At 32.7% G+C, this 27,776-nt stretch overlaps 1 protein-coding gene across 1 annotated transcript; it reads right to left on the bottom strand.

The window, feature by feature from the left end:
- Positions 1 to 566: 566 nt before the first annotated feature.
- Positions 567 to 27,776, bottom strand: LOC132756068 (DNA-directed RNA polymerase III subunit RPC5-like). The gene is made up of 17 exons (XM_060747050.1): positions 27,684 to 27,776; positions 18,271 to 18,321; positions 16,884 to 16,961; positions 14,695 to 14,810; positions 14,048 to 14,130; positions 13,439 to 13,549; positions 12,815 to 12,981; positions 12,142 to 12,266; positions 11,676 to 11,767; positions 11,294 to 11,414; positions 10,753 to 10,834; positions 9,012 to 9,175; positions 7,702 to 7,805; positions 6,548 to 6,990; positions 5,590 to 5,643; positions 1,534 to 1,659; positions 567 to 685 (listed from the first exon to the last, which is right to left on the bottom strand). Exons 1-17 carry the CDS (start codon positions 27,726 to 27,728, stop codon positions 626 to 628), a joined length of 2,022 nt encoding a protein of 673 aa, XP_060603033.1. The 5' UTR covers positions 27,729 to 27,776; the 3' UTR covers positions 567 to 625.

Genomic DNA, 27,776 nt, shown 5'->3' with positions numbered 1-27,776 from the left:
TACTGAATATGTAGAAAATAAAGTTTTAAATGTAAGACGAAACATAAACTCGCCTTCAAAACGGTACTTAGGTCGTCATTCTCACGAATGATCTATGATTAAAGTAAACATATTCCTAGAAAAAATTGTAGTGCTATTTAACTTATAATGTCATAGCAGCCATATTCTTATTCATTTCTTTTAACTTGATTTAGGATAATATATTTTGGCTGGTTTACTTCCATGTAACTCGTGTAGGCTATAGCGTTGCACAGATTCGGCGTTACTTTTGTCACGATCCGTGATTTGTGTTACTTGCACATTCTTGCCTTGCTGGATATACACGGTGTATATGTCCTGGACTTCTTTATATTGAACATAATTTAAAGTCGGACTGCATCAAAAGTTACCTTTCAGACTGACTAGCAAATGCTTGTATACTATTTCTTCTAAATCATTCTTTGAGATCAGTGTGTTATACAGAGGACAAGTTTGTTAAGGCCGGCTATTTTTTAGCCTTATACAGCAATAATTTTACCACTTCACTGTTAACATAAGGAACTTAGAAAAGACAAATGATAAAAAAATTATGTTTGATAACACATTTATTCAGGTAACATGTATACAGGTAAGAAAAGAGTATATGTCAAGAAGCATCTATACTGCATTTGAGGAACCACTGGGCATTCTTGTTCACACAATAGTCCTAAAATATACAATAATATATATACTCAGTATTTCTTATAATACATGTAATTAAACGTATACACATGTACACATAGTGTTCAAGATCATAAAGGTGTGTTAATGATTATAAAAACAAGAGCTGTCCATTAGACAGCTCGCTCAGCTATTCTCAGTGCTTGACAGTAAGAAAAGGGGCATCACTCTGTAAAAAGGTTATGGGACCTGTGCCCATCATGTTCAATATTCACACAGCTACTGTGCCTAGTTGCAACCCATTCCTTTCAGTAGTTTTGGAGATACCAACTTACATGTAAAAACCTAACCAAGTGTGATACTGACGCAACCCCAATGCCAGGGGGAGTACAATAGTTTTCAATATTCTTAGAATAATCAGTTTGAAATGCTAATTAATTTTTAAACTTCAAAGCAACCAAATTTTCCATAAGTAAGGAAAATAATAAAGCATTATAAAAGCATCAATACAGAATATAAAAGCATCCATATAGAATTGTTAACTTTAATGTTTCTGCCAATCACAGAAGTAAAATCATGTTTTCAATGACACCAATAGAAAATATCCTGAAGGTTTACAAATAAACAAATTTTTATGAACAAGTTGGCCATGTTGTTGCCATCACATATGGGTTTAAATTATTCAATTTAAATGTCACTCAGGTAATTGTACATTCCTATTCACTTTCAAATTCAGAATCATTACTTGTTGCACAAAGTATAAGGACAAATACGTTTTAATAACAACTAACTAAAACATACTTATAGGGATTCTCTTCTTTTATATTTACTATTTTACTATGAAACTTTTCTGTGATTTCAGCCAAGCTGTATATATAAAATATTTGTACTTACCCTTAAGACATTTTTCACGGTATTCTCTGGAAATGCTTTTCCACTAATAGCTTCAGCATTTTTCATTACAGTTTTTTTCATGAGTCTATTTGAAGTCTTCGCTGATTCATAAATTGCCTTGCGTACCTAAAGAAAACAAAAATACTCCATCAAAAAAACAAACTATAACTGCAATCTTAAAAATACTACATTAATTAAAAACCAGGATTGTAATCTAAAGTGATGAATTCATTTTCTGCATAATTTGCTGACTGTGGCTTACATGAAGGAAAACACTTGACAGGAAAAAAGAGTATAAAAATCAGAAATGCACAATTTCACTTGTCACGTAATGTTAAGGAAATGTTCACAACCTTATGGAGAACCATGAGAAGTGAGTAGTACATACTTTAATTGTACATAGAAATTGTATGAAAACACATATATAACAATAGCACCACATGTGGTACCAACCCATGTCTGTTAATGGCAGCAACTAACTAGAACTGCCACTATGATGGCGTGAATACCCCCGCATACCACTTTGTCAGAATCAACAGTGGCCATTTAGAGCTCAAGGACAACCTCCCTGCCAAATCTGAGGTTACTAAGCCAGTGCATTGCTAAGTTATGTATTCTACATGCTTCAAATGTGAAAATGTCAAAATCAATACATTGCGGACAGGACATTCTTTAGCAATTGAGAAGAAAGGCTTTTTTTTGTCAAGGTCCCTGTGACCTTGACCTTTGACCCAGTGACCTCAAAATCAATAGGGGTCACCTTATAGTCATGATCAACATCCATGCCAAATATGAAGACTGTGGGTTAAAGGAATCTTAAGTTAATGGGTGGACAAACTTTTTGAAGTCAAAGTCCCTATGACCTTGACCTTTGATCCAGTGACCTCAAAATCAAAAGGGGTCATCTACTAATCATGACTAACCTCCATGCCAAATATGAAGACTAAGGGTCAAAGGAATCTTAAGTTATTGGGCGGACAAGAAAAAACCGACGGACGGCCGGACAGCCGGACGGACGGACGGACGGACGGACAAGCTGATTCCAGTATACCCCCCTTACAACTTTGTTGTGCGGGGGTATAAAAACATGTGCTGTCATTTTCTAATTAATAAAGACCAACAATGACCTTCTAACAAACAAGAGCTGTCAGTAGGACAGCATGCTCGACTATTCTAAGTGCTTGATAGTAAAAGAGCCTTCATAATGTTAAATTTTTTAAGTTCACTAAAGGGCCAATTTTTTTTTATAAATTCATGTTATAGGCCAATTATACAGTATTGGATTGACTATTCGGAAGGTAATGTCACAAGGGTGTTTTATTGAGTATAATAATACTAATAACCTATGAATACATAAATTTGACAGAAAAGGTACAAAGGCTTGTTATTAAGATGTTTTATCAAGTAAATCACTGCTTTATTATTATGAATGCATAAAATTGTCCCAAAAAGGCACAAACCCTTCAGTAGTTATTGAGATAACAGCTTACAAGCAAAACTTTACCATGAATTTCTAAGTTGAAAAAGGGGAGAAAAATCAGCCTAAATGCAAGATAGAATTATGGATCTTTGTCAGTGACCTACAATTATGACCCTAAGGCAGCACACCACACTAAATGAAGCCACAGCTTCGAATGGCCAGGGAGGATTTCATGGATATAGTGACTATTGTGGATTTAAATGACTGGTTGTCTTTAAAATGCATTTTCAGCATGAAATTTGTTTTTGTAACATGTAATATGATCATTGGCAAATTCGAAAACATGGTTAGAAATAACATGCTGTTTATTATAGATGTCAAGGCCGCCATTGTTTGTAAACATTGCTTTTAAACAGCATGCTCGGTAAAAACAAGTGATTTTACAGGGGGGTACAAACTTTCAGCCATAGCAAAAAATCTACAAGGCCAAGCACCTATTTCTTTGTGATAGTTTGCATGCATAGGGAGTTGCTAAAGCAGTGACAGAGTTTCTGTAGTCCGTATATTTGCAGGTATTTTTTGCCGGAGGGACGAAAAATGTTGTTTTGGGTCTCGGACCACTATAGATTTTTGGCTTTTACGGAATGAATTGGAATTTTTTAAACTGCCTGACTGTTGCACATGGGATGATTTCATTACAGATTTGCAATGTTATGACATATATGTTCTTAACAAAATGTGTTTTCTTTTTCCAGGTTGTGTAGTTTGGGATCAGATTTATAAGACATATTGCTTGTAGGACATTGACGGCAGAAACTTGAAATTTAGTGTGGAGTGCTACCTAAATGCATATGTGAAGTTTTAAATAAATATCTTTAATAGTTATTGAGATATGTAAAACTTGCATGTAAACATTAACCAAGAGACTAAGTAGAAAAGGGAATATGAATCAGCCTTAATGCAAGATAGAGTTATGGAACTTGGTCAGTGACATACAATTATGACCCTCCATTATTGACCCTAAGTTGCATGTGTAAAGTTTCAAGTAAATATCTTTGAAGACCTTTAACCTTTAACCAAAATTTCTAACTTTCAAAGGGGCAAATATTCTGCAAATTTTGCAGACAGAGTTTTGCAATTTTGCAAACTGATGTACATTGTTACTATAAAAAAAGTATTTTAAATTTCAATTGAATATCTCAAGCAATAATTGAGATATTTGACTTTATAAAAAAACTTTAACCACAATTTCTAAGTTCCAAAGGGGAATAATTCTGTCAATATTGTAGGCAGAGTTATCCAACTTGTCAATCTGATGTACCTTGTTACTATAAATAAGTATTGTAAGTTTCAATTGAATATCTCAAGCAATAATTGAGATATTTGACTTTACAAAAAACTTTAACCAAAATTTCTAAGCTAAAAAGGGACATAATTCTGTCAATATTGTAGGCAGAGTTATCCAACTTGTCAATCTGATGTACCTTGTTACTATAAATAAAGTACTGTAAGTTTCAATTGAATATCTCAAGCAATAATTGAGATATTTGACTTTATAAAAAAACTTTAACCAAAATTTCTAAGTTAAAAAGGGGCATAATTCTGTCAATATTGTAGGCAGAGTTATCCAACTTGTCAATCTGATGTACCTTGTTACTATAAATAAGTATTGTAAGTTTCAATTGAATATCTCAAGTAATAATTGAGATATTTGACTTTACAAAAAACTTTAACCAACGCAGACGCTGACGCGGACGCTGACGCCGACGCCGGGGCGACTACAATAGCTCTCATATTCTTCGAATAGTCGAGCTAAAAATGGCATGTTTCTCATTACATGTCCCAGTGACCTTAAACTTTGACCTATTGACCTGAAATTGGTTTGACAGGTAGAACTGGTAGAAGTGCACCTACATATAAATATGAAGCTCTTAGGTCAATGCATTTGAAAACTGTATGCCTTCAGATGAGCCAAAACATTTCAAGAAAATTAAACTTCAGAAAAATGTACTAAGACTTTTTAGAAAGTAAAAGATTTAAGGACTGCAATTAAGGACTGATTTTGAAGTATTGTTCACCATATTTCTACTCAAGAAAAAGGCAGTAATGGCTATTTTTCCTTTGTTTGACCTCTTTCTGGTAATTAACTTAGATTGCAAATGATTTTTAAAAATATATATATTATTTTCTTTGTTTTCTTAACAATATTATACTTGTAAATACATTTTTTAATTTTTCATGAAAATTAGCATGAATCTGGATTAATTCAATAACCAGGTTTGTGTTTACTTATTACATGTCTCAATACCTTTAAATTGGTCTGACAGGTAGAACCAACATAAATAGATTCAAGTTATACCATTGAAAGAGTTTAAGTAACAGGCTACATTAAGTTTTTGCATGACAATGACAACAATGATGATAATAACTCAACTTTTAAGCGAAACAGACTAGCTACAATTAATCCTTATATAAACAGATACATGTGTGTAAAATCTACAGACCTTTCAATGTTATGCAAAATGTACAAGGTCCCAACACAAATATTTCAATGTCCAAATATTTGATTGGAACCTACTGAGCTTTAAGACAAGATTTTTTTTTAAAGATTTAAAAGATAAATGATGTATACTCACAGGCTCCAGCTCGTCTCCTGTATCAACAAACATAAACATTGCTTCTTCTTGCCACTGAAACATTTGAATGTTGTTAATACTTTAATGTCATTCTAAATACCTTATAACCATTATCTATTTATTCCTTTGGGCCTTTAATAACACATTGTTTGTTTCCCCTCCCCCTACCTTCCCACAAAAATTATTGCTACTTAAAAATGTTGTTGCCAAAGAAAACCAATATTCAATTTTTATACATAACCAATGAAGCAGATTCTGTCAATCAGTATCACTTCTTTATATCTGTCTGATATTTTTTGCATTGCTAATATACAAACTGGGTTATATCTGAAAGGAAACTTTAGAACTTTTGTTCTAAACTTAAAAGGTGCTAATTTTATTTAATCCATATAATTCAGATATAAATAATAATTATGTTCAAATAAAAAATATTTTTGGATAAATAATATTTTACCTACCAAACCTACCCAAACGTGGACATGGGTTGTAGGAGAGGAAACATAGGTAATTTTAGGGATTACCTCATGTATGGTATATATATTCTATTATATTACCCAAGAACTTTCAAGAACTTTATTCAGCAAATGTTGCAACAGGCAATACTGATATATTAATCTCATAGTGTGAATTTTGTCAAATATTTATAATATGAACAAAACTTAACAGATGCTAAACACACAGAAAAACTTACATTTTTAGTTTATAAATTTTAACGAACAAGTTAAATTAAGATCTTAGAAAAATTTGTGTAATTTCATATCTTTATCAGAAGTACTAAATTTCTCCAAATTCCAAGTCAAAGATATTTTTCAGATGTTTATTAGACACAAAACTACACTGTTTTATCTCATGTTGACTATGTATGTTAATTCAGTCACACAAAAATTCTTTAAGTATCGTAAAACAAAAAGAATGTTATACAAGTTTTTACAATGCTGCTTACAAATTTAAAGCTTACCTTGGTATTAAGAACTATTCCACCAATCTCTATCACAGTTTGCTCGCACAGTTTATCTGTCACACCCTTATTGAGGATATACCCCGGGGGTGCCTGAGATAATTTCATGTTTAATAAACGTTTCAACTCACTAATTGACAACACATATCTGCTGCACAACTTCTCCTTTATGAACTTGTGCAGCTCTGTTCTAAACTCCTGTGATGTATTATCACTATTATTGATGTCATGTGAAATTTCCATTGTAGCACCATTTAAGACACTGTTATGATTATGACTTGATGATGAGGATTTATCATTTTTTGATAAGTGGTCTATATCAAAAGGTTCAGTTTCCATATCACTATGGTCCGATATAGAACGTCCACTCAATGTTCGTTTCCTTGTTCGTGAAGTTCTACGTCTTCGAGGTCTCTCCGCTTGTGCTTCAGCAGCAGCAATTTCTGTAATGATATGATTTTCTATCAATTTCTGTTAAAAAGATGTGATTTTCAATCAATTTTTGTTAAAAAAGATATGATTTCCAATCAATTTCTGTTACAATGATATGATGTTCAATCAATTTCTTTTACAATAATATTCTTTTTCAATCAATTTCTTTTACAATGATATGATTCTCAATCAATTTCTGTTACAATGATATGATGTTCAATCAATTTCTTTTACAATAATATTCTTTTTCAATCAATTTCTTTTACAATGATATGATTCTCAATCAATTTCTGTTACAATGATATGATGTTCAATCAATTTCTTTTACAATAATATTCTTTTTCAATCCATTTCTGTTACAATGACATGATTTTCAATCAAATCATGGTGTGTTTTCTTTTAAATTGTTTTCATAACTGATAAATTGAGTGATAATAATCATCACTTCATGAATTATCTTAAAACTAAGGGAAAAAAGAATTTTTACATATTCTATGCAATTTAATGAGAAGTACTGGGTTTAATGAGATTTCATTTATTGTAATTAACACATTTGGAAAAGGAATACATTTGCACATAAAAATGAACATACATTGTCCTTCCTAAGAGAGAAATTATAAATAAGAACTCATACAATAATATATTCAGTACCAATACACAAAATTGACATGGTACTTAACCGTAATTTAGAAATCTTAAGTTCAAATCTGCGAACATTTTACCTCTGATTTTTTTCTCCTGTGCCTCTGAAATATTCAGCTGTTTACTTAGTGTTTGAAACTTGGCATCCCACAACATGTTCTGCCTCTCAACTATTTCTTGATATCTGTCAAGTAAAGGTGAATACAGGTAACTTTATCTCAAAAGATTGTTTCTATTACCTTCATGCAAGGTGTTTTTTATATCAAATAATCTAAATGGTAATCTGTCAATACAGTTAAAATCAAAAGATTGACTAACAAGTATCAGGAAATATTTGTTCCAAACATTTAAACATATCAAATCTAAGTACATGGATTTAAAATTTCACTTTGTCTATATTATCCACAAGAAATTTAAGTGCATAGACTTAAAATTTCACTTTATTTATTTTATCCACAACAATAGCTGTCCGTAGGACTCTGCTAGATTATTCTCAGTGCTTGAAAGTTAGGCAAGTGCCTGGAAGAATTTTTAAGGGCATTAATTCTAGAGCTGTCATTGATTCAAGACAAAGCATATCAACGATATATCGATATTGGATGTCAAATATCAACGATACACCGATATATCGATAATTACCTAAAATTACTTGTCTTTCATTCACTTTTTTATCTGTTTAAATGATTTCAGTTGAAAACATAACCTGTTCAGTGTCTTGTTTATAAAAGTCCATTGCATGATTTTTATCCAGACCATTTTTTTTTGTCATCAATGCTATGAATATATTTTCACTATGTAACAACAGATAATATTAGACATGGCGCCTGCTTCTGTATATGTTTTCGGTGAATTTTCCTAATTTCTAGACATTCATTTAATAAGTCAAAATAATCGATCTATTAAAATGTGTATCGATTATTGATACATCGATATTATTTCTATCAATAACCGCTCTAGATAATTCTGTCAAAATCCGTGTTAAGAGTTATAATTATTCACCTTTGACAGTGACCTATTATGCCCTGAAATAAATGTGTGAAGTTTCAACTCATTCCCTGATATCAATGTATAAGTTTAACCGAAGTGTGATGGCAACGGCAACAGTGGTGATTACAAAAGCTTAAAATAGGTATACAAACAAAGTGAATAGCTGATATTTTTCTATATTTTTGGATTGACCTAACTTCATATTGTAGTATCTAACTATACAAGTAGAGGAATGTACAAGATGCTGATCCATGCTAAATTTTAAAAATAAACCTTACTTACTAAAATAAACTTTGAACCTTCCCTGTAAACGAAAGGCAAGAGATTTGTCAATGACCTTAACCGCTCAGCCAAAAAGGCTCCACATTTAATAACTGACTTATCTGTGGAATAAAATACTGACCTATCAGTGAAGTCATAATCATGTTCAAAGACAAACTCCCAGCCATGGTTAACTTTAATATGTGACATTTGTTCTAAAATATCTTTCACATCTTCACTTGGAAGTTTCACAACCGAGGCTATTTCTTTCCTTGTTACACATCGTGACATTGTGAATCGCCACATCTGGTGAAAAATAGAAAATATTTATTTGGAAAGAAAGGAATAAACAATAAAGGTTACATAAAACTAATTGCAACAAGAGCCATGTCAACATGGCCATCCCCCGCCGAATGTGTTTGCTCATTGGAAGAATGTATATGTAGTAGAGCAGAATAATTCCATTTTAAGAGGTCTTTTGGTAATGAAAACTGATGGCTATAGTGATTACAGATTTGAAACCTATGTGAATACTGATGGCTGAAAATAACAAAGGGCAATAACTGAAAAATAATGCAGGGTAGGTTATCATTCTTGTGTGCTGCATCCCTCCTCAGTAAAATCTATCCACCTATGAAGTTTCAAGTTGATACCTCAAATACTTTTTGAGAAAAAAAATGAATTGAAAAATTAAGTATGAAAAATAACAAAGGGCAATAACTCAAAAATTATAAAAGGTAGAGTTATCATTCTTGTGCAGTGCACACCTACTGGGTGAGATCTATGCACCTATGAAGTTTCATTTTGATATCTCACAGGCTTTTTGAGGTATGCTCTGGACAAAAATTAATTTTGAAAAATAACAAAGGGCAATAACTCAAAAATAATGCAGGGTATAGTTATCATTCTTAAGCACTGCACTCCTCCTCAATGAGATCCATCCACCTTTGAAGTTTCAAGTTGATACCTCAAATACTTTTTGAGATAAGCTCTGGACAAAATAGCATGAAAAAAAACAAAGGGCAATAACTCAAAAATTGTATAGGGAAGAGTTATCATTCTTGCGCACAACATTCCTCCTCAATAAGATCTATCCACCTATGACATTTCATGTTGATATCTCAAACACTTTTTGAGTTATGCTCCACTCAGGTGAAAAATTAGGTATGAAAAATAACAAAGGGCAATAACTCAAAAATTATGAAAGGTAGAGTTATCATTCTTGTGCACTTCACACCTCCTGAGTGAGATCTATGCACCTATAAAGTTTCATGTTAATATCTCATAGGCTTTTGGAGTTATGCTCTGGACAAAAATCAATTTTGAAAAATAACAAAGGGCAATAACTCAAAAATCATGCAAGGTAGAGTTATCATTCTTGTGCACTGCACTCCTCCTCAATGAGGTCTATCCACCTATGAAGTTTCAAGTTGATAACTCAAATACTTTTAGAGATATGCTCCGGACAAAAATGTCGGACGGACGGAAGGTCGGACGGACGGATGGACGGACGGAGACTATTTCTATATCCTCCGCCGAAAATTTTCGGCGGGGGATAATAAAGTCAAATGATATTTGTTCCAAAAGAATTAAAACTAAACATTTAAAGATACTGAAGAATTACTTAAATCATAAAATTTTATCTCAGAGATGACTGTCAATCATTATGTCACTGACAAAGTTAAACACATGGTCTTACTATGACAAACACTAAGAAAATCTATAGTTGGCCTAGATGACCTTAACTCAATCCAGAATACCAAACAAATATCAAAAATACCATCCTATATAAAAGTTATTACTAGAAATAGTAAAAATCTGAAATGGAAGGATGGAAGGACAGAAAATTTCAGACTTAAAAGAGGAAGTAAAGTATAACATACCACAAAATCTCTGCCTCGACACAGTAACTCGGAGGATATACCACTATTTGGACTACAACCATCTTTGGGATAAAGGATTTCACTGAAATTTTAAAACAAAATTCTTATAAGATTTAAGTATTTTAATAAAATGAAATACAGATACATTCACTGATCTTATGAAAATTAATTTTACACATTACACACATGTTACATTAATGGCACTCCACTGAGGTCCAAATGCCTATAAAATAAAATTTTAATGTCTTTCATAAATAAACTGGGGCACTTAAAACAGAGATATACAAAATATAATTAAGAAATAAATTGAAGATCAAACTTTTTTGCTATACTTACCCTAATTGGACTGAAAAGCATTGTTAAGCATTTCAACTTTAGACCTTTTTTCACAATAAGAATAATTATTCTGGAAAAACAGAGTGAGCAAATGATCTGAAATTATGCACACAAGTTAACGGTCTAGACCTATATCAAATGGAACATTGATCTCGAAAAAATATTTCCAATCCCATTATGTTAAAAAACTTCAGTATAATAGTACCTTTTAACAACCCAGCATCCTTGGACAAGGACAGCAACAATCTGTATTGCACGTAGTGTAGCCTGAGGATCTGTACCTTGTGGTAACAGGTGTAAAAGCTGATTGAATCTGATCACCTTAGCTGAAATAAAATATATACAAGATAATGGAATAAACATTCTTAAAAACAGAAAAAAACAATGTAAAATTCTTAAGTGAGCATCTAAGTATTGACAGTAACCAAATATTAGAGTACACTAATGATAATTTCCAACAAAAAAACTCAATTGCTTTTTAGACTTCAAAAGAAAATATTGTATTTAACTGCTTTCCAGAATATGCATATTATCTACAGTAACTAGTGTGCAGATGTACAGAATATAGCAAAAAAAATATCTCTTACCATTGGTCAACAATGCTTTTACTTGGTCACTTAATGGCATTGACTTCAGTTGTGTCAGAGACAGAACATTACTTGGCATAGCTGGTTTCTCACTGAAAAAATAACATAGGAATGAAAAGTACTTACTTTTAACCCTGAACATGCTGTAGCTGATGTGATTAGCCTTTGTCACCAGTATAGAGACAGGCCACACTTTGAAATTTGAATAAAAAACCTAGTTTAAGCATTGGACATTACATTTCCAAATCATGAGCATTTAACAATTAACCTTAAACACCATTTAGGTGTAGTGGTTGACAGAACATACCAAGACACTATTCTTAGATATCAATCGCTATAGAGCTGAAAGACTGAGAGAATAGACAAACCAGAAAATAAATGCACCTTAAAAAAATTCCAAGTAGAACAAATAAGGCCGGATTCCAACGACAGATTTTCCATTGATGAATAATTAAAGTAAGCTTACTGTTGTACTTCATCAGCATGTGCCATCAACATTTTGAGATACTCTGATGATTCTACGTGGAACTCATTGCTAGTTTCCTCACTTTTTAATGACAACGATCTAAGATCTCGCTCTGACGCTTCAGTCTGCAAAGTATAAAAATTTACATGACAAACATGGGTTTTGTTTGTTGGTTTTTTTTAAAGTCATACCAGCATTGTAATGGTCATATGGTGATTTTTAAGCTTTTATGTTGGATGAAGATCTCAGGTGCCCCTTTGTGCATTATTTCAGACAGGAGCTGGCACCTGAGTAAGATAACAGACCTTCCATAAGCTAGGCTAGCTCCCTCACATGACATAAAAGAATTTATATATAAAAGTACAAAATTGTCAACACTTGAACAGATCAAAATGCAATAAATTATTATGCACCTAACATGAATGTGCTCTTTTTCACAAAACACATTTGTTTGGAAAAGCTCCTACTTGTAAAGTTTCATTTATACCTCCAAAACACTTGTTACATGAAGTCAAAAGTCTACAAAATGTCTATTAACAAATAAATAATGACAGAGCTAGTTTACAAATTCATCCCAACTATATTTCTTTGATTGAAAAGATTTTTATCTTGTTTAACCTGAAGCAAAACATTGTTTTCTTTATCTTCAGACAGATAAGGTCAAGACACTTACATATGTATTAGAGAATCTTAGAGGGACCCAGGCTTCTTCTTCCTGTAGTTTCTGCATGTGTCCGAAGGAAGCAAGACGTCTAGCTTTCGCTATATCTGACTCTGGTCTAGCAAACTTTACAGTGACTGCCTTAGCTTCCTCCTCACCTTCATCTTGTGAAGAGTCTCCTGTAAATTAACATATCATGACTTGAGTTACTTATCAGAGCAATTTTGTTGTTGTAAAAATACACAATATGACTATTTTTCAATCGAGAATTTGTTTCATTAATTGGTATTCCTAGATTTTTTTGCCAATTTTAACATGTACACTAAAGAGCAACAGACAATTTTTCAGACAATTAGTTTTTCATTACATGATATATAATTTTTCATGTATCTGTTGTTTCGACTCTTTTCTGAAATAAAATTGGTGTAAAATCCTATCCTGTAAATTAAAAGCTATTTCAATTATGCCTCTGTAAGTTAAATAGCTCAAAATAACATTGTAGCGAAAATTTTCTTTTTTACAAAAAATTTGTATCTGATACTGGTAATCTAATTTTGGTATCAAGATTGTTTTGATTTTTTTCCCTGTCATTATACGTTTTTCTTAAATTATATATTAACTTTATTACAAATATACCTGCTTCTTGAGCTGCCAATTTGCTCTCTGCACGGGTGTCTGACTTGTCTAAATAATGGAAGCTAGGTTTCATCTGGACTTGGGCATGCACTGGACTAAGGAACAAATCACCTGTGAATTATATATATAAGTTGTATAATTACATGATAGTAAATGATAGTTTCAACACTGAAATTGTAAACCACAACATTATCAATTCAAAATTTAACTTTAATCGCAAAAAACTCAACTTACAAATGATGGTAATATAAAAATTATCAGTCATTGAATTTAAGATTTTGAATTTATTGGCCCGAATTCCAGTTTTAAATTTATTCTACTATATATTTAACTAAATTTTCTTAAAATTTACACCGGCCCAAACTAATTTTCACTGGCCATGGACCACCAGGCCAGTGCTAAATTTGATGACTGAATTATTATTTGTTTGTCGAGGCCTCCCACCAGTGCTTTTCTACAACTGACTTGCCATTCTTATAGTCTTTTATTAACATTCAATATGGTCATTCCCATATTTGACATGGATTTTCAAAAACTAAAAATTATAAAATGACCACCAGAATCAGTACTGATACTATCATTTAAAAGGGCTAGGACATGCTTACTTACCATCCTTCAAATAGCCTAAAGCATATCTTCCACTGTTAGTTCCTGATGGATATGATGATAATACTTGTTTGTCCATCTTATCACTGTAATTAAAACATAACTTTCACATTCTCCAACATTCTAACATAAAATAAAGACCATCAAAACCATATAATATTAATTTTACAGTAAACTTATTACAAAGTTTAGCTGTTAGCATCAATCAATTGATATATCAAACACTTAACTCCCTTGTTTGTCTGAATATATTTGTATGTGTAATACAATGTGTATTGAAAGTCCAAAAGACTGAAAGCTACATCAAGTGTCAAACACTAAATATATCAGATAATGCAATTTGAGCTACAATACATAGATTTAATAACTTTTTATAATTGTCAAATATCCTGTATGTACATTCTTTTAAAATGAGTTTTTGAAAATATGGTAACAGTCACAAAAGTTTCTCATTTGAAAATAATATCTGGGGTAAATTGAATGAGTCTTCTGATTTATTATTACAATAAGTCTGTATCAACTAAATCCATATTTGTTACTATATAATTCTCTTGTAATGTTTAAAGACAGTTTTACAATTGATCATTAATTCCTTTAAAAATACATACTTCATTGAAATATCAAATTATTGTATATTATAGCACATTTACCTGCTGTAGAAAGAAGAAGCATCTGGGTTCCTACCATCTACATTGAGAGCAAACTGTTCACCTTTACTGTTACAATAATGCTTACTTTTTGTATTTAAAGCAACTTCTAATTCCAGCTGTAAGAAAAATATAAACCATTCATACTATATTACTTTAAAACATGTATAAAACATTACTGGCCCAGGAATAATATTTATTATGGTCCAAGGTTTAAATCTAGCCTATAGAACCTGTCAAATGTCATAAAACAAAAAACAATTTATTTCTTTTTAAATTTTCACAGTTTGCCATTAAATAAGAAGCAGAAAAGTCTGAAGAATAGAATTGATTTTATTAACTGACCAAGTGCTATGCTAAAGAACACTAATGTCTTCATGAAGAAAATAGAGGTTTTCAACACTTGAACATGTTAGTACTGATTTATAATATAACACTGCCTCTCAATGGTTTATGATTTGGAAACTTGTCAAGATTTACGGATGTAACCTCAAAACAAATATATGAATACACTTGATGACAGGGAGCTGACAAGAAGATTGCATAAATCATTATAAACAATACTACTAACATGTACAATAATTATTGAAACAAGAGGGCCATGATGGCCCTGAGGTCGCTCACCTGTATATAGGCCCCCCCAACCCCCACCCCCACCCACCCAACGTTGCAGGGCCAATTTAACCCAAGGGCTTTTATTTGCACAAACTTGGTAGACACCCATAAGAAGATGTTTCATGCTAAACATCTAAGCTCTAGCTCATTGGGCTTTTTAAAAGAAGATTTTTTTTAAAGTTTTTACTATATGCATATAGTTAAAAACAATGACACCCCTGGGGCCGGGCCAGGGCTTTTAATTGAACAAACTTTGTAGACACTTACTAGAAGATGTTTCATGCTTAATATCTAAACTCTAGCTATTTGGGTTTTTTCAAAGAAGATTTTAAGTTTTTGCTATACACATATAAAGAAAATCAATGACCCCCGGGGCGGGGCGGGGCCAATTTTGACCCCAGGTCTTTTATTTGAACAAACTTTGTAGACACTCACTAAAAGATGTTTCATGCTTAATATCTTAACTCTAGCTATTTGGGTTTTTTCAAAGAAGATTTTTTAAGTTTTTGCTATACACATATAAGGAAAATCAATGACCCCCGGGGCGGTGCCAATTTTGACCCCAGGGCTTTTATTTGAACAAACTTGGTAGACACCTATGAGAACATGTTTGATGCTAAATATCTTAGCCATAGCTCTTTGAGTTCTTTAAAAGAAGATTTTTTAAGTTTTTACTATATGCATATAGGCAAAATCAATGACCCCCCCCGGGGCGGGGCCAATTTTGACCCCAGGGCTTTTATTTGAACAAACTTGGTAGACACTTATTAGAACATGTTTCATGCTAAATATCTTAGCTTTAACTCTTTTGGTTCTTTAAAAGAAGATTTTTTAAGTTTTTACTATATGCATATAGGGAAAATCAATGACGCCCTGGGGCGGGGCCAATTTTGACCCCAGGGCTTTTATTTGAACAATTTTGGTAGACACCTATTAGAACATGTTTGATGCTCAATATCTTAGCCATAGCTCTTTGAGTTCTTTAAAAGAAGATTTTTTAAGTTTTTACTATATGCATATAGGGAAAATCAGGGGCGGGGCCAATTTTGACCCCCAGGGCTTTTATTTGAACAAACTTGGTAGACACCCATTAGAACATATTTCATGCTAAATATCTTAGCTCTAGCTCAAAGAAGTTTTTTTAAGTTTTTACTATATGCATATAGGGAAAATCAATGACCCCCCGGGGCGGGGCCAATTTTGACCCCAGGGCTTTTATTTGAACAAACTTGGTAGACATTCACAAGAAGATGTTTCATGCCAAATATCTAAGCTCTAGCTCTTATGGTTTTTTAAAAGAAGATACTTTAAGTTTTTACTTTCGGTTGCCATGGCAACCAGAGTTCTGCATGGAATTAAATTCTTTGAACAATTTTTAAAGGTGACCACCAAAGGAACATTCCTGTGAAGTTTGGATGAAATTGGCTTAGTGGTTTATGAGGAGATGTCATTTAAAGTAAAAGTTTACGGACGGACGATGGACGGACGCCGGACGAAAAGCGATCACAAAAGCTCACCCTGTCACTTTGTGACAGGTGAGCTAATAAAAAATAAAGTACCACAAAATTTAATATTACCTTCTTTTGATTTGGTTTAACTTTTCCAGACAGTAATTCAACATTATCATATGTCATGAAGCTAGGTCGCACTGGGTACTGAAGTATAAATATGTGCAGATTTTATTACAATGTTATGATGGAAAGCTGATATGAGAAAATGTTTTATTGACTACAAGAGATGGCCATTACATCACTCACCTTACCATAAACGGCTACAAATTACAAGGGACACTTTAATTTTGATAATTATAAAAGAAAAGCAGGTTTTGCAATCTGAAATAAAGCATGTCAAAAAGTCAATTATGTTGGAAACCAAATACTGGTATAAAGATCACTGGCTGTTTTGGGAGTCTCTGATTGCTTTCAGAAGTCAATGGCTGCTATGGCAAAAACTGGTAGGTAACTTAAGGAAAGTCAATAATTGCTATGGAAGTCACTGGTTTTGAAGGAAAGTCAATAGATGCTATGGAAGTCACTGGTTGCTATGTTAAGTCAATGGCTGCAGGGGAAGAAACTGGTTGCAATGAAGTCAATGGTTTCTTTGGTTGCTATGGTAAGTCAAAAGCTGTTTATTCTGTTTTGACCTTGGCCAGACAAATGTTGACTTCTAGGCTATAACTAAAACAAATTTGAATCCTGTCCATTGGATAATATTGTATGCAAAATTTAGAAGTGTTAACCTTTACTGGTTTTATTTGAGCAATCTTGGTAGAAGTCCACTAGACCAGAGTAAGTTCTAATCTTTGCTGATTCAATAAGTTTATAATATACACAGAAGAAATTGTGCTCATTTGAAAAGATTTTTGAAGTTTCAAATAAAAACCTTCAGTGATTGTTGACGCACAACCATAATATGATAATTTGCAAAGGAGTAATTCATTAGGAATTCATGCAAGCTTTATGGGTCATGTATATTGACTACAATTATGATCCTAAATATACTTGTTAAGTTTCAAGTGATTACTTTTTATGGTTGAGGAGACCTGAACCTGAAACTTTCACAAAGTTCACTAAGGAATATAATTAACAAAACATCTAGAATTTTGGGGCTTTTGACAGTGAACTACAATAATAAACCTAAAGGCAAAGTGAGCAATTTCAAGTTAATATCTTCAATGGTAAATAAGATAATGTCACATGGTTGTTCCTTTTCTTTATTAATGTGTGGTGTCCTGTATTATCCTCTGTATCTATTGCATTTTGTTTGTATTGTAATATACATCTATCCATATAGCACACAGATTCTATTTACCATACCGGTAAGTAATACAATACATAGCACATATGCATTTATTTCTCATAAAACACATACTTTCAATTCATAAATAGAACATCTGACTGTAACACTAACTATTTACTTACTTTAATACTAATTTGATATATAATAATATATGTTGGCACATACCTGCAGTAGGTAAAGGTTACTTGAAAGTCTTTTGCTAAGGTGGACATTAATCTAGAATTAAAAAAAGCATAATAATGTGACAATAAATATGTATTTTAAATATGTGACAGTGAACAAGAAATGTTTATCTCTGCAAATCAAATAACACTGACAAAAAACCTTTCAAGATCTAGTAATGTGAAATTGTCAGGGGTTTCACTCTCTACACTATTTACACTGAAGACCTTTACTCTTGGGAAATGACCCTCATTTATTATCTTGAAGATATGAATTATGTTTCAAGTGAATACCATCAGTATGATTGCTTTCTTCACCATTGTAAATAAGCTGTTTGTTATTTTGTAACAAGTCTTCTGATTGGTCGATAGCAACGAAACAGCAATGTTTTAACACAAGGATACCTGTTCCTTTCTTGCAAGTATTAATTTAACATTAATCAATCGTTAGACCGTGGACAGATTTAGGTTTGAAACTCGAATCTAGCATGAATCATATGCTTATAACGGTTGTGAGTGGTCCCTGTATTTAGGAATAATATTTAGTAAATTCAAGTGATTTTTGACTCGTACTTGGCTGACAACCATGTATTAGTCTATGTTTATGTACCAAATCATTGTATTTTATAGTGTTGTATCTGAGCCTGAAAAAAATACAGGGTACACAGGAAACTGGCAGGGCACATACATTGTATGGTAAATGGGACAGGGTGTGCTGTGATTAATCTATGAGATTGACAGAGATTTAGTAGATTTTTTACACATTGTTTTCTATGGGGTTAAGCAAATGAAAAGATATCAGGATAAATTAACAGTAACAGTTTTATTAAAACATACACATCATCACTCAGCAGGGTTTTTTTTTAATTTTGGGGAAAAGGCCTGGCCTGTCAGTTGGGGAAAAATGCACGAAAAATAACATATTGGAGAAAATCCCTTACATTAATAAGTTAATAATGTCAAAATTAACAATTAAAACATGGAACAAAAGTCAAGTGAGTCATAAATAATGAAAAAATTTCAGATCTCAGAGCCATCTTCTTAGCCTTGAATTCCTTTTACATGTACATATAAACCACTTTATTTAAGTTTGAATCACTCAAGTTAATATCATTTGTGGTGTTGACAAGCTTTATCATTGCTGTAACCTCCCCACACAACTCACCTATCTATTTCAGAATGGTTGCTTTGATTTTCATATGTAAAAACTGCATTCAGTGCTAAATAAATCAGTGGATGGTTCTCAAAGGACATATTGACACATGAAATCATAAATATCAATTGATTATTTTATGTCTTATACCGTAATAATTCTATTTAGCGCCCAGGCTTTTATTAGAATCATGGACTATTCGAAAGTTGGGGATGGGCGTTAATTGAAGACGCATCTTCATAAGACAGACTAATTTTCTAAGCAAGGCTTTATAAGGTCGGACTTTTTTTTTTTTTTTTTTTTTTTTTTTTTAGTCAATCAACAATTGTAGATATGTCAGATACGGATTATATGTACTTTAAATTATATTCTATAGCATATAAAAGTACTTAAAATGTTAGACTACCAAACCTAGTCTTCAATATTTTATTTTGAAATAAATTTTACCAATGGCATGACTCGACTTTCGTTTTCATTTTTTTTATTCTTACCGAACAACTGGCTTTAATTTTAATATTATCACTCTTAACATGACCATGCACGTCCGAAAAATGTTTTGAGCTGTTTTGCTGTGGTCTATTAATTTGATTTCCTGTTTTGCCAAACTATGATCGTATTTTTAAAGAAAATCGCCAGCAGTGACACTTCGGCTGCTTGTTGTGCCGCCATATTAGCCAGTGCGCGTTAATACGTAATTGGAACCCAAATCGTCTGTGCCTCACATCGTTGTCGACTCCCAATACTAAAACCCGTCTTCGGTACAGGCGCCATTTTTTTTTGTACATCGATAAAAAACTTTGGGTCGGCGCTAAAAAATAGGGTCGGTCCGGCCACCGGAAACACAACATTTTTTTTTAGGCCTAAATCCACTCGCCCCTCATAACTATAAGAAGAAATCGAATCCGAAGATAGAGCAAATGTTGATTAATAATTGCAGACAACGCTAAAGTCTGTTCTTTTCCGCACTTTAATACTGTGCATGTAGAGTCCGGTATCCGAGCACGGGAATAAAAAATGAGCCTCACGCATTGTTACTGCAAAAATATAATAGTATATTTTTAAGGTGGCTCATATTTCATAATTTTTTTGTTTGTTTTTGACACATTAAAGACGAACACACATTTTTTTTTATCAATCTCATGTGGTCATATTTGTTCCCAGGTCCGATACTCTTGTCTGTGGGAATAACTTACTTTTACTTTACTTTATCCAGCGTAGGGTCGCGAGATCAGAAATCTCTTATAACCCCCTCGAGGTCTGACACCCAATGATTATTATCCGGTATAACAGTACAGTCTGCACGAAAAACTTTTTATGGACAAAGACATTCGGGCTTGGTCCATTAAAATATCACATAGCCCGAACAAATTTTAGGTAGCCCGAAAATTCATACAAAATTTTTCATAATTTGGCCAGGTTTTCAAATTTATATATATTGTGAAGAAATTGATAAAAAGCTTTGTCAGTTGAATAACATTTATTTCTGATATTCTACACTGAAAGATAATAGATTTCTTTCAACTTCTTGTTGACTCATTTCCATAGGCTCATCTTCATCTATACCAGAATCATAATCCGAGTCGCTGTCTCTGTCAGAACATTCCCCGTGGTTATGATGCTGAAAATATTACGGAAAATAAAGTGAAATTCATTGTTATTAAATAAGAATAAAATTTTTCAAAACAACACAAATGTTTTACTTTTTAATATTATAAGTATATTAAAATTCAAACCTAAGCTAACATGGCAAACTTGTGAAATGGATAGCTTTTCTTTGAAATTGGAACAGTCAATTTATAATTATTATTTAAAGTTTTAAGTGATTTCAGTATCAAAATACAAAAAAATGGTTAGTCTAGACTGCAGTATAAAATTGAATACGGGTTGTAAAGGTAAAGAGCTGAATTCTGGTTGCTTGTTGTTTTTTTTTTAATAGTAAACAATTAACAACTTCATGAAAAATGTTTCAAAAAGTAGCAATATACCTCTTCAGCAAATACTTGTTCTGGAGGAGAACTTTCTAAAGGTTTGTCTGTGTTGATATCAGAATCTTGCTCTTGCTCTATAATACACACTGATACATGCATCTATGTGCGCCATTTTGACATTTTAATAACGCGGTATTTGATTGGCTTAAAATGTCTATGCATTATTTCAATAAGCTTACCCCTCTGGCGTTTTGGAAATACCAGTGTCAATAACCCGAAAAAAATCAATATGCTATACCCCTCTCGGCAGTTATAAATAGTATCGACGTATATTGGAAAATCCCGTGTCAATACCTCGAAGAAAATCAATATGTTATATCCCTCCCAGTCATTGTGTTTAAAATTCTATTTATAATCATTTCGGTTTCCCAAATAATGCAAGACCGTCGGACTATGTGCCTTGCCTTTTTAGCTAGCCCGAATGATTTTTTACTAGACTCAGGCTCGGGCTTTGAGTATTTTTCGCAGACTGACAGTATATAATTTGATTTCATAACCTTATCGAGTCTGTTTTTTAGCGAATTCAGCGTTGGTGAACATACTACAGAATCTGGTAATTTATTCCATTCTGGTATTACTCTTAATGAGAAAACATGTTTTCTTAATTCCTTTTTACATGATTTTATTTTGAACTTCATGGAATTTCCATAGGAACTCTGGAACAGGACCGCATATTGCGGCGCATAAATCCGAATCCTTAGCGGCTTTACATATAGTTTGTCCGACCTTTGAATATCTTTTCATATTTTGCCAGCGGGTGGTCTTTAATTATCTAATCTCAATTTAATATAATCTGCTAATTTAAAAATCAGTCAAATTTACGGTTTATTGAAAAAAGAAAAGGAGTGACATCCGCCATTTGCCGCAACGTTCGGCTTAAGTTATCCCCCTTGATATGTTTGATTTTTGTTTTAATTTTTCTAGTAATGAATACGAGATGAGTGCCTAAAATATTTATCTTTGGATCATGTTTTAATATTCCTTTTTTCAGTTAGGCAAAATCAGTTGGACCATATTACTAAAGTGTCTGTTTTCACCATTTTAACAAATCAATACACGAATACGCCCGTTATAATGCCGCCTATACATGTCAACATGTGTAAACAATAAACCGTTAACGTTATATCTGGACGATACCTGATAGTTGACAAAAATAACGGGAACAAAATACTGAAAAAATAGTAATCAATTGTAGCCAAATGGGAAAAACTCATGCCGAAAACGTTGCGGCAAATGGCGGATGTCACTCCTTGTCTTTTTTATAATACCGTAAAATTTGACCAGTTTTAAAAGAGAAAGATTGGGTTCAATTGGTAATATATCTTTTGAGTCCATACACTCGGATAATACTAAAAGATATTTAGATGTAGCAGAAACGTTTTTAAAAACCGTCACACGATCGAAAATATACTCCGCAATCTGCGGTCCCGTTCTCGAGTTCCTATGGGAATTTCCTCTGATGTGATGATTATCAAGTTGTGCTTTTTCAAAAAATACATTATAATCTATATCTTCCTTCCCATTTAATACGCGGAAAGTCCGAGCGGGGCCAAAGGCCCCGCGAGGGCTGTAGCGCTCTTAGATAACATGTATGACGCGTATCAATTCAAAAGAAATCAAATTAAAAGTTAATGAAAAATTCAAAAAAATATATATCCCAAACCTAATGAGCTGCGAAAAAATCCTTAGTTAGCGGGCGCCGCCATTTTGAAATCTAGGTTGTAAAACGCTTGACAAGCGCCTCTTGTAAAACGCTTAACAAGCGCCTCAATGGCTGAATATTTAGACTGGTTTAAATGTTATGAATAGCGGGCGCTTTTTGATTTTCATTCCGAAAAGCGTGTAAACTACACTGATTTTTTATCATTAAACGGCCCAGTCGTCTGCTTTTTTATCGCTGTCGTCTCAACAGGCTGAACGGTACTATTTTGGCATAATTACATTTTCCTATTTAAAGTCCTAGAATTATATTTACTTTTGCATATTTGGACTACCACAAATTTTACATGTTTCTTTTTGTACATTTAAATATATTTTAACATTTTTAATTAAGTTACTTATGCAAGTTTATGCAATAACTTGAGCTAGTCCTACTGGACTATACTGTATACAACTATACCAGTTCTAAATATGTTTAAGTGAAATTCCAAGCATATTTTCACTTGATTTCAATTGATTTTTCTGAAGAAAAAAAATTCATAAAAATTATATAGACTCTACCAGATCTTATGCATTATTTTCACACTTAATAATTGTCTACATTCAGCAAGCATACTGGTAAATAACTATGTCTATTTTCAACAAGCATTATTATTGGCTGGACAACAATATTGTAGGAAATCAATTCCAAGAACTTCAAACAAAAAAAGTTAAACATTTAAATGAAATATACCAAGAAAACAATTATTGTACAGAAGTAAATAATGATTAACAGGCTTCTACACAGGTATATTTACTCTCTCCAAATCAATCTGAGCATTTACATATGCAGAATGATAATTACAATGACCATAATTAATGTCTGAACAACAATGTCAACCACAAACTGATACACTTTCACAAATATAAATATCAGAGAAAATATACTTTCCATTAATTTATTATATCTCCAACAACACATTTCATCACATTCAATTATTTTTCAATTAAACAACTGTTTCTTAAAAGCATCTATGGACAAAACTAGATAATTTAAAAGGGACTAATAACAGAAGATTTTTTGGTGGGTGGTATGTCAACCACTAACTGATACACTTTCACAAATATAAATATCACATAAAATAAACTTACAATTGTATATGTACTTTCACCAATACATTCAACTAGAGGATGCTTTTGTAAAAAAGCGCATGTCTCCCCCACTGCACTGTGACCTTGACCTTTGACCTACTGACCCCAAAAACAATAGGGATCATCTGCTCTATAAGACCAATCATCCTATGAAGTTTGAGGGCTGTAGGTCAAAAGGAACTCTAGTTATCATCCGGAAACGAGAAATTGACCAACGGTCACTGTGACCTTGACCTTTGACCTACTGACCCCAAAAACAATAGGGATCATCTGCTCAATAAGACCAATCATCCTATGAAGTTTGAGGGCTGTAGGTCAAAAGGAACTCTAGTTATCATCCGGAAACGAGAAATTGACCAACGGTCACTGTGACCTTGACCTTTGAACTACTGACCCCAAAAACAATAGGGATCATCTGCTCAATAAGACCAATCATCCTATGAAGTTTGAGGGCTGTAGGTCAAAAGGAACTCTAGTTATCATCCGGAAACGAGAAATTGACCAACGGTCACTGTGACCTTGACCTTTGACCTACTGACCCCAAAAACAATAGGGATCATCTGCTCTATAAGACCAATCATCCTATGAAGTTTGAGGGCTGTAGGTCAAAAGGAACTCTAGTTATCATCCGGAAACGAGAAATTGACCAACGGTCACTGTGACCTTGACCTTTGAACTACTGACCCCAAAAACAATAGGGATCATCTGCTCAATAAGACCAATCATCCTATGAAGTTTGAGGGCTGTAGGTCAAAAGGAACTCTAGTTATCATCCGGAAACGAGAAATTGACCAACGGTCACTGTGACCTTGACCTTTGACCTACTGACCCCAAAAACAATAGGGATCATCTGCTCTATAAGACCAATCATCCTATGAAGTTTGAGGGCTGTAGGTCAAAAGGAACTCTAGTTATCATCCGGAAACGAGAAATTGACCAACGGTCACTGTGACCTTGACCTTTGAACTACTGACCCCAAAAACAATAGGGATCATCTGCTCAATAAGACCAATCATCCTATGAAGTTTGAGGGCTGTAGGTCTAAAGGAACTCTAGTTATCATCCGGAAACAAGAAATTGACCAACGGTCAGTGTGACCTTGACCTTTGACCTACTGACCCCAAAAACAATAGGGATCATCAGCTCTATAAGACCAATCATCCTATGAAGTTTGAGGGCTGTAGGTCAAAAGGAACTCTAGTTATCGTCCGGAAACGAAGAATGGACGGACGGACGGACTGACGGACGGACTGACGGACGGACTGACGGACGGACAGGGCAAAAACAATATGTCTCCCCCCGAGGTGGGGGAGACATAATTACTAGTATTCATGTATTTTTCTAAATCTACATTAAACATATTTTCATCATTTCGTCTACATCTTCCTCTCAACATTTTTTGTCATAATGATTTTTTTAATTGATGACATGTTTATTATTTCTATGTTTCTTTTCAAAATATTCCATGACATTAAATGTCATCATGACATTTCACCACTGATTAAAAGAATCTGTCTAGATTTAGAATTTAACACCATGAATAGCTACAAAACTGTATATCAACTATTTATTTAGACACTAATAAAAAGAATTTAAAGTCCTACCCATATGTTGCTCATTTTGAATATTATCAATGTATCTTTTCTTACTAGCATGCTTTTATTACTTAATCACATGTATATATATGTAATTCAAACATTCATGTTATTAATTCATATTGCATATTTCTTTTATGATTATTAAGCTAAATTTTATCATCAATTATTCACATTTGTAATCAATACTTTTAACATTTATTGATCACAGTTCTTGGAATTGGTTAATAGTTTGTCAAATTTTCTTTAAATATTGTCATATAAATACATTTTAATATATTTAAACTATGTAGTTTTTTTTTCACATGAAACAGTGAAAAACTTTTTCTGTTTTGTTCTTTTCACAGATGAATCATCTGATATTTACAACTGACTCAAGAGGGCGTATCATATAAAAATTTGTATGATGGTGTTCATGCAGATGAACATCTAAAGAGAAATGGTTCACATTTCTTTGTCATTCTGTAGAAAATGATTTAAGGTCTTTGGACTTTAAACAATAAAAAACATTCCTGTTACACAGTACTTAAATACATAAGGACAATCATCAAAATTTCAATTTAAATTTGCTTACATAACAGAACGTCTTTTAATGTTAATGAAAATTCTGTCAAGTGTGGGACATGTCAGTCTCTAACCAACAGAAACATTTAATTAAAAAGTATAAATCTATCGTTATTAAATACCAGCTATATATAAATACCAGCTATATTCAATAATTATACGGGGAAGTCAAAGACCTGGCCCGCAAAGCGGGTCCGGGCTTTGGCTTGCCCGGCTATTGACTACACGTGTATATTTAAAAGTAAATCAAATAAAAAACAATTAAAAATTATATAGAATTCTATACCTATCAATGAAATTTTCAGTGTCACTTTAGTCGGGCGCCGCCATTTACAATGAAACTTAATGATAATAGGCGGGGTATTCCGATAATGGAACAAATCTCAACTTTTCGGATAAATGATAATCGTCGAGTATTCCGAGTGAAGACGGAAGCGGTGCATGTAATACCGAATAACACCTTCAAAACGGAAAGAATGAAAGGAATTTTTCATTATTACCATTACATTGTGTTAGATAATGTAAATATTCAAAATATATACATGTATTTGTTTACTATATATATATACATGTTTTTTTTGTTGTTTTTTTTTCTTTAATTTTTTAAATGTTGATAAATGTTCTGAAGTGTGGGACATGTTAGTCTCTAACCACCAGAAACATTTCTTAAACAAAAAAAGTATAATTCAATTTTCAAGGTTTATTATCTTTAAACACCAGAATATTTAAAAATGAAACAAAAATTCTAAAATCACAGAGGTAGTGTTGAACATTATCAATATAATTCAGTTAGATAATTTCTTTGATACTGCATAATTTACATGAAGATCTACATGACTTTCCGCGCCATAGGTAGCACCTAATTTCATATTAATTTCCATGCTTGTATGATATCACCTCTAAATCTTCTGTAAGCCAAAGTAGGAATTTCCAGAATTTTTAATCTTTCTACATACGATAAATTTCTAATACATTGAACCATTTTTGTTGCTCTTTTTTGAAAGAAAATTTCATTTATTATGTTCTGAATAAATTAAAGTAAGATATTTCTTCTGCCAAGCATCACAAATCTTAACAAAATGATAATTAAATGTTTAAGGTAATTTTCAAAAAATGATAATCAAGCGTCTGCAAATACATGTCAATGGACGCTTATAAAATTTAGAAAGCAAAAATGATGCAAAACGGAGAAATTTTTCTAATAATACACAATTCTATTAAACAACACAAAAGGACAGACGCATTCAAATTGAGTTTCTAAATCAGGAATTCATATAAATTTGCATGGCAACATAGTAAAATAAGGTCATTTGTATTAAAACACCACCTCGAGTTCCACCGGATCCTCTTCGTCGTCCATGGTGGTGTACATTTGATTAATCGAACTAGAATATGTTCCACTTCAAAGTGCGGCTTACTG

Source organism: Ruditapes philippinarum, unplaced genomic scaffold, assembly GCF_026571515.1.
Source record: "Ruditapes philippinarum isolate M1 unplaced genomic scaffold, ASM2657151v2 ctg5585_1_1_1_1, whole genome shotgun sequence".
NCBI classification, from domain to species: Eukaryota; Metazoa; Mollusca; class Bivalvia; order Venerida; family Veneridae; genus Ruditapes; species Ruditapes philippinarum.
The sequence above is the reverse complement of the archived record's forward strand: the minus strand, read 5'-3'. Positions and strand labels throughout refer to the sequence as shown.

Bases quoted from the DNA above. Each gene is read 5' to 3' on its own strand.
- LOC132756068 (XM_060747050.1), bottom strand. From the start codon at position 27,728: ATGTACACCACCATGGACGACGAAGAGGATCCGGTGGAACTCGAG. The intron at 12,982-13,438 runs GTATATTTGTAA...GTTAATTTACAG, and splicing joins ATTGGCAGCTCAAGAAGCAG to GAGACTCTTCACAAGATGAA. The intron at 5,644-6,547 runs GTAAGCTTTAAA...CAAATGTTTCAG, and splicing joins GAATAGTTCTTAATACCAAG to TGGCAAGAAGAAGCAATGTT.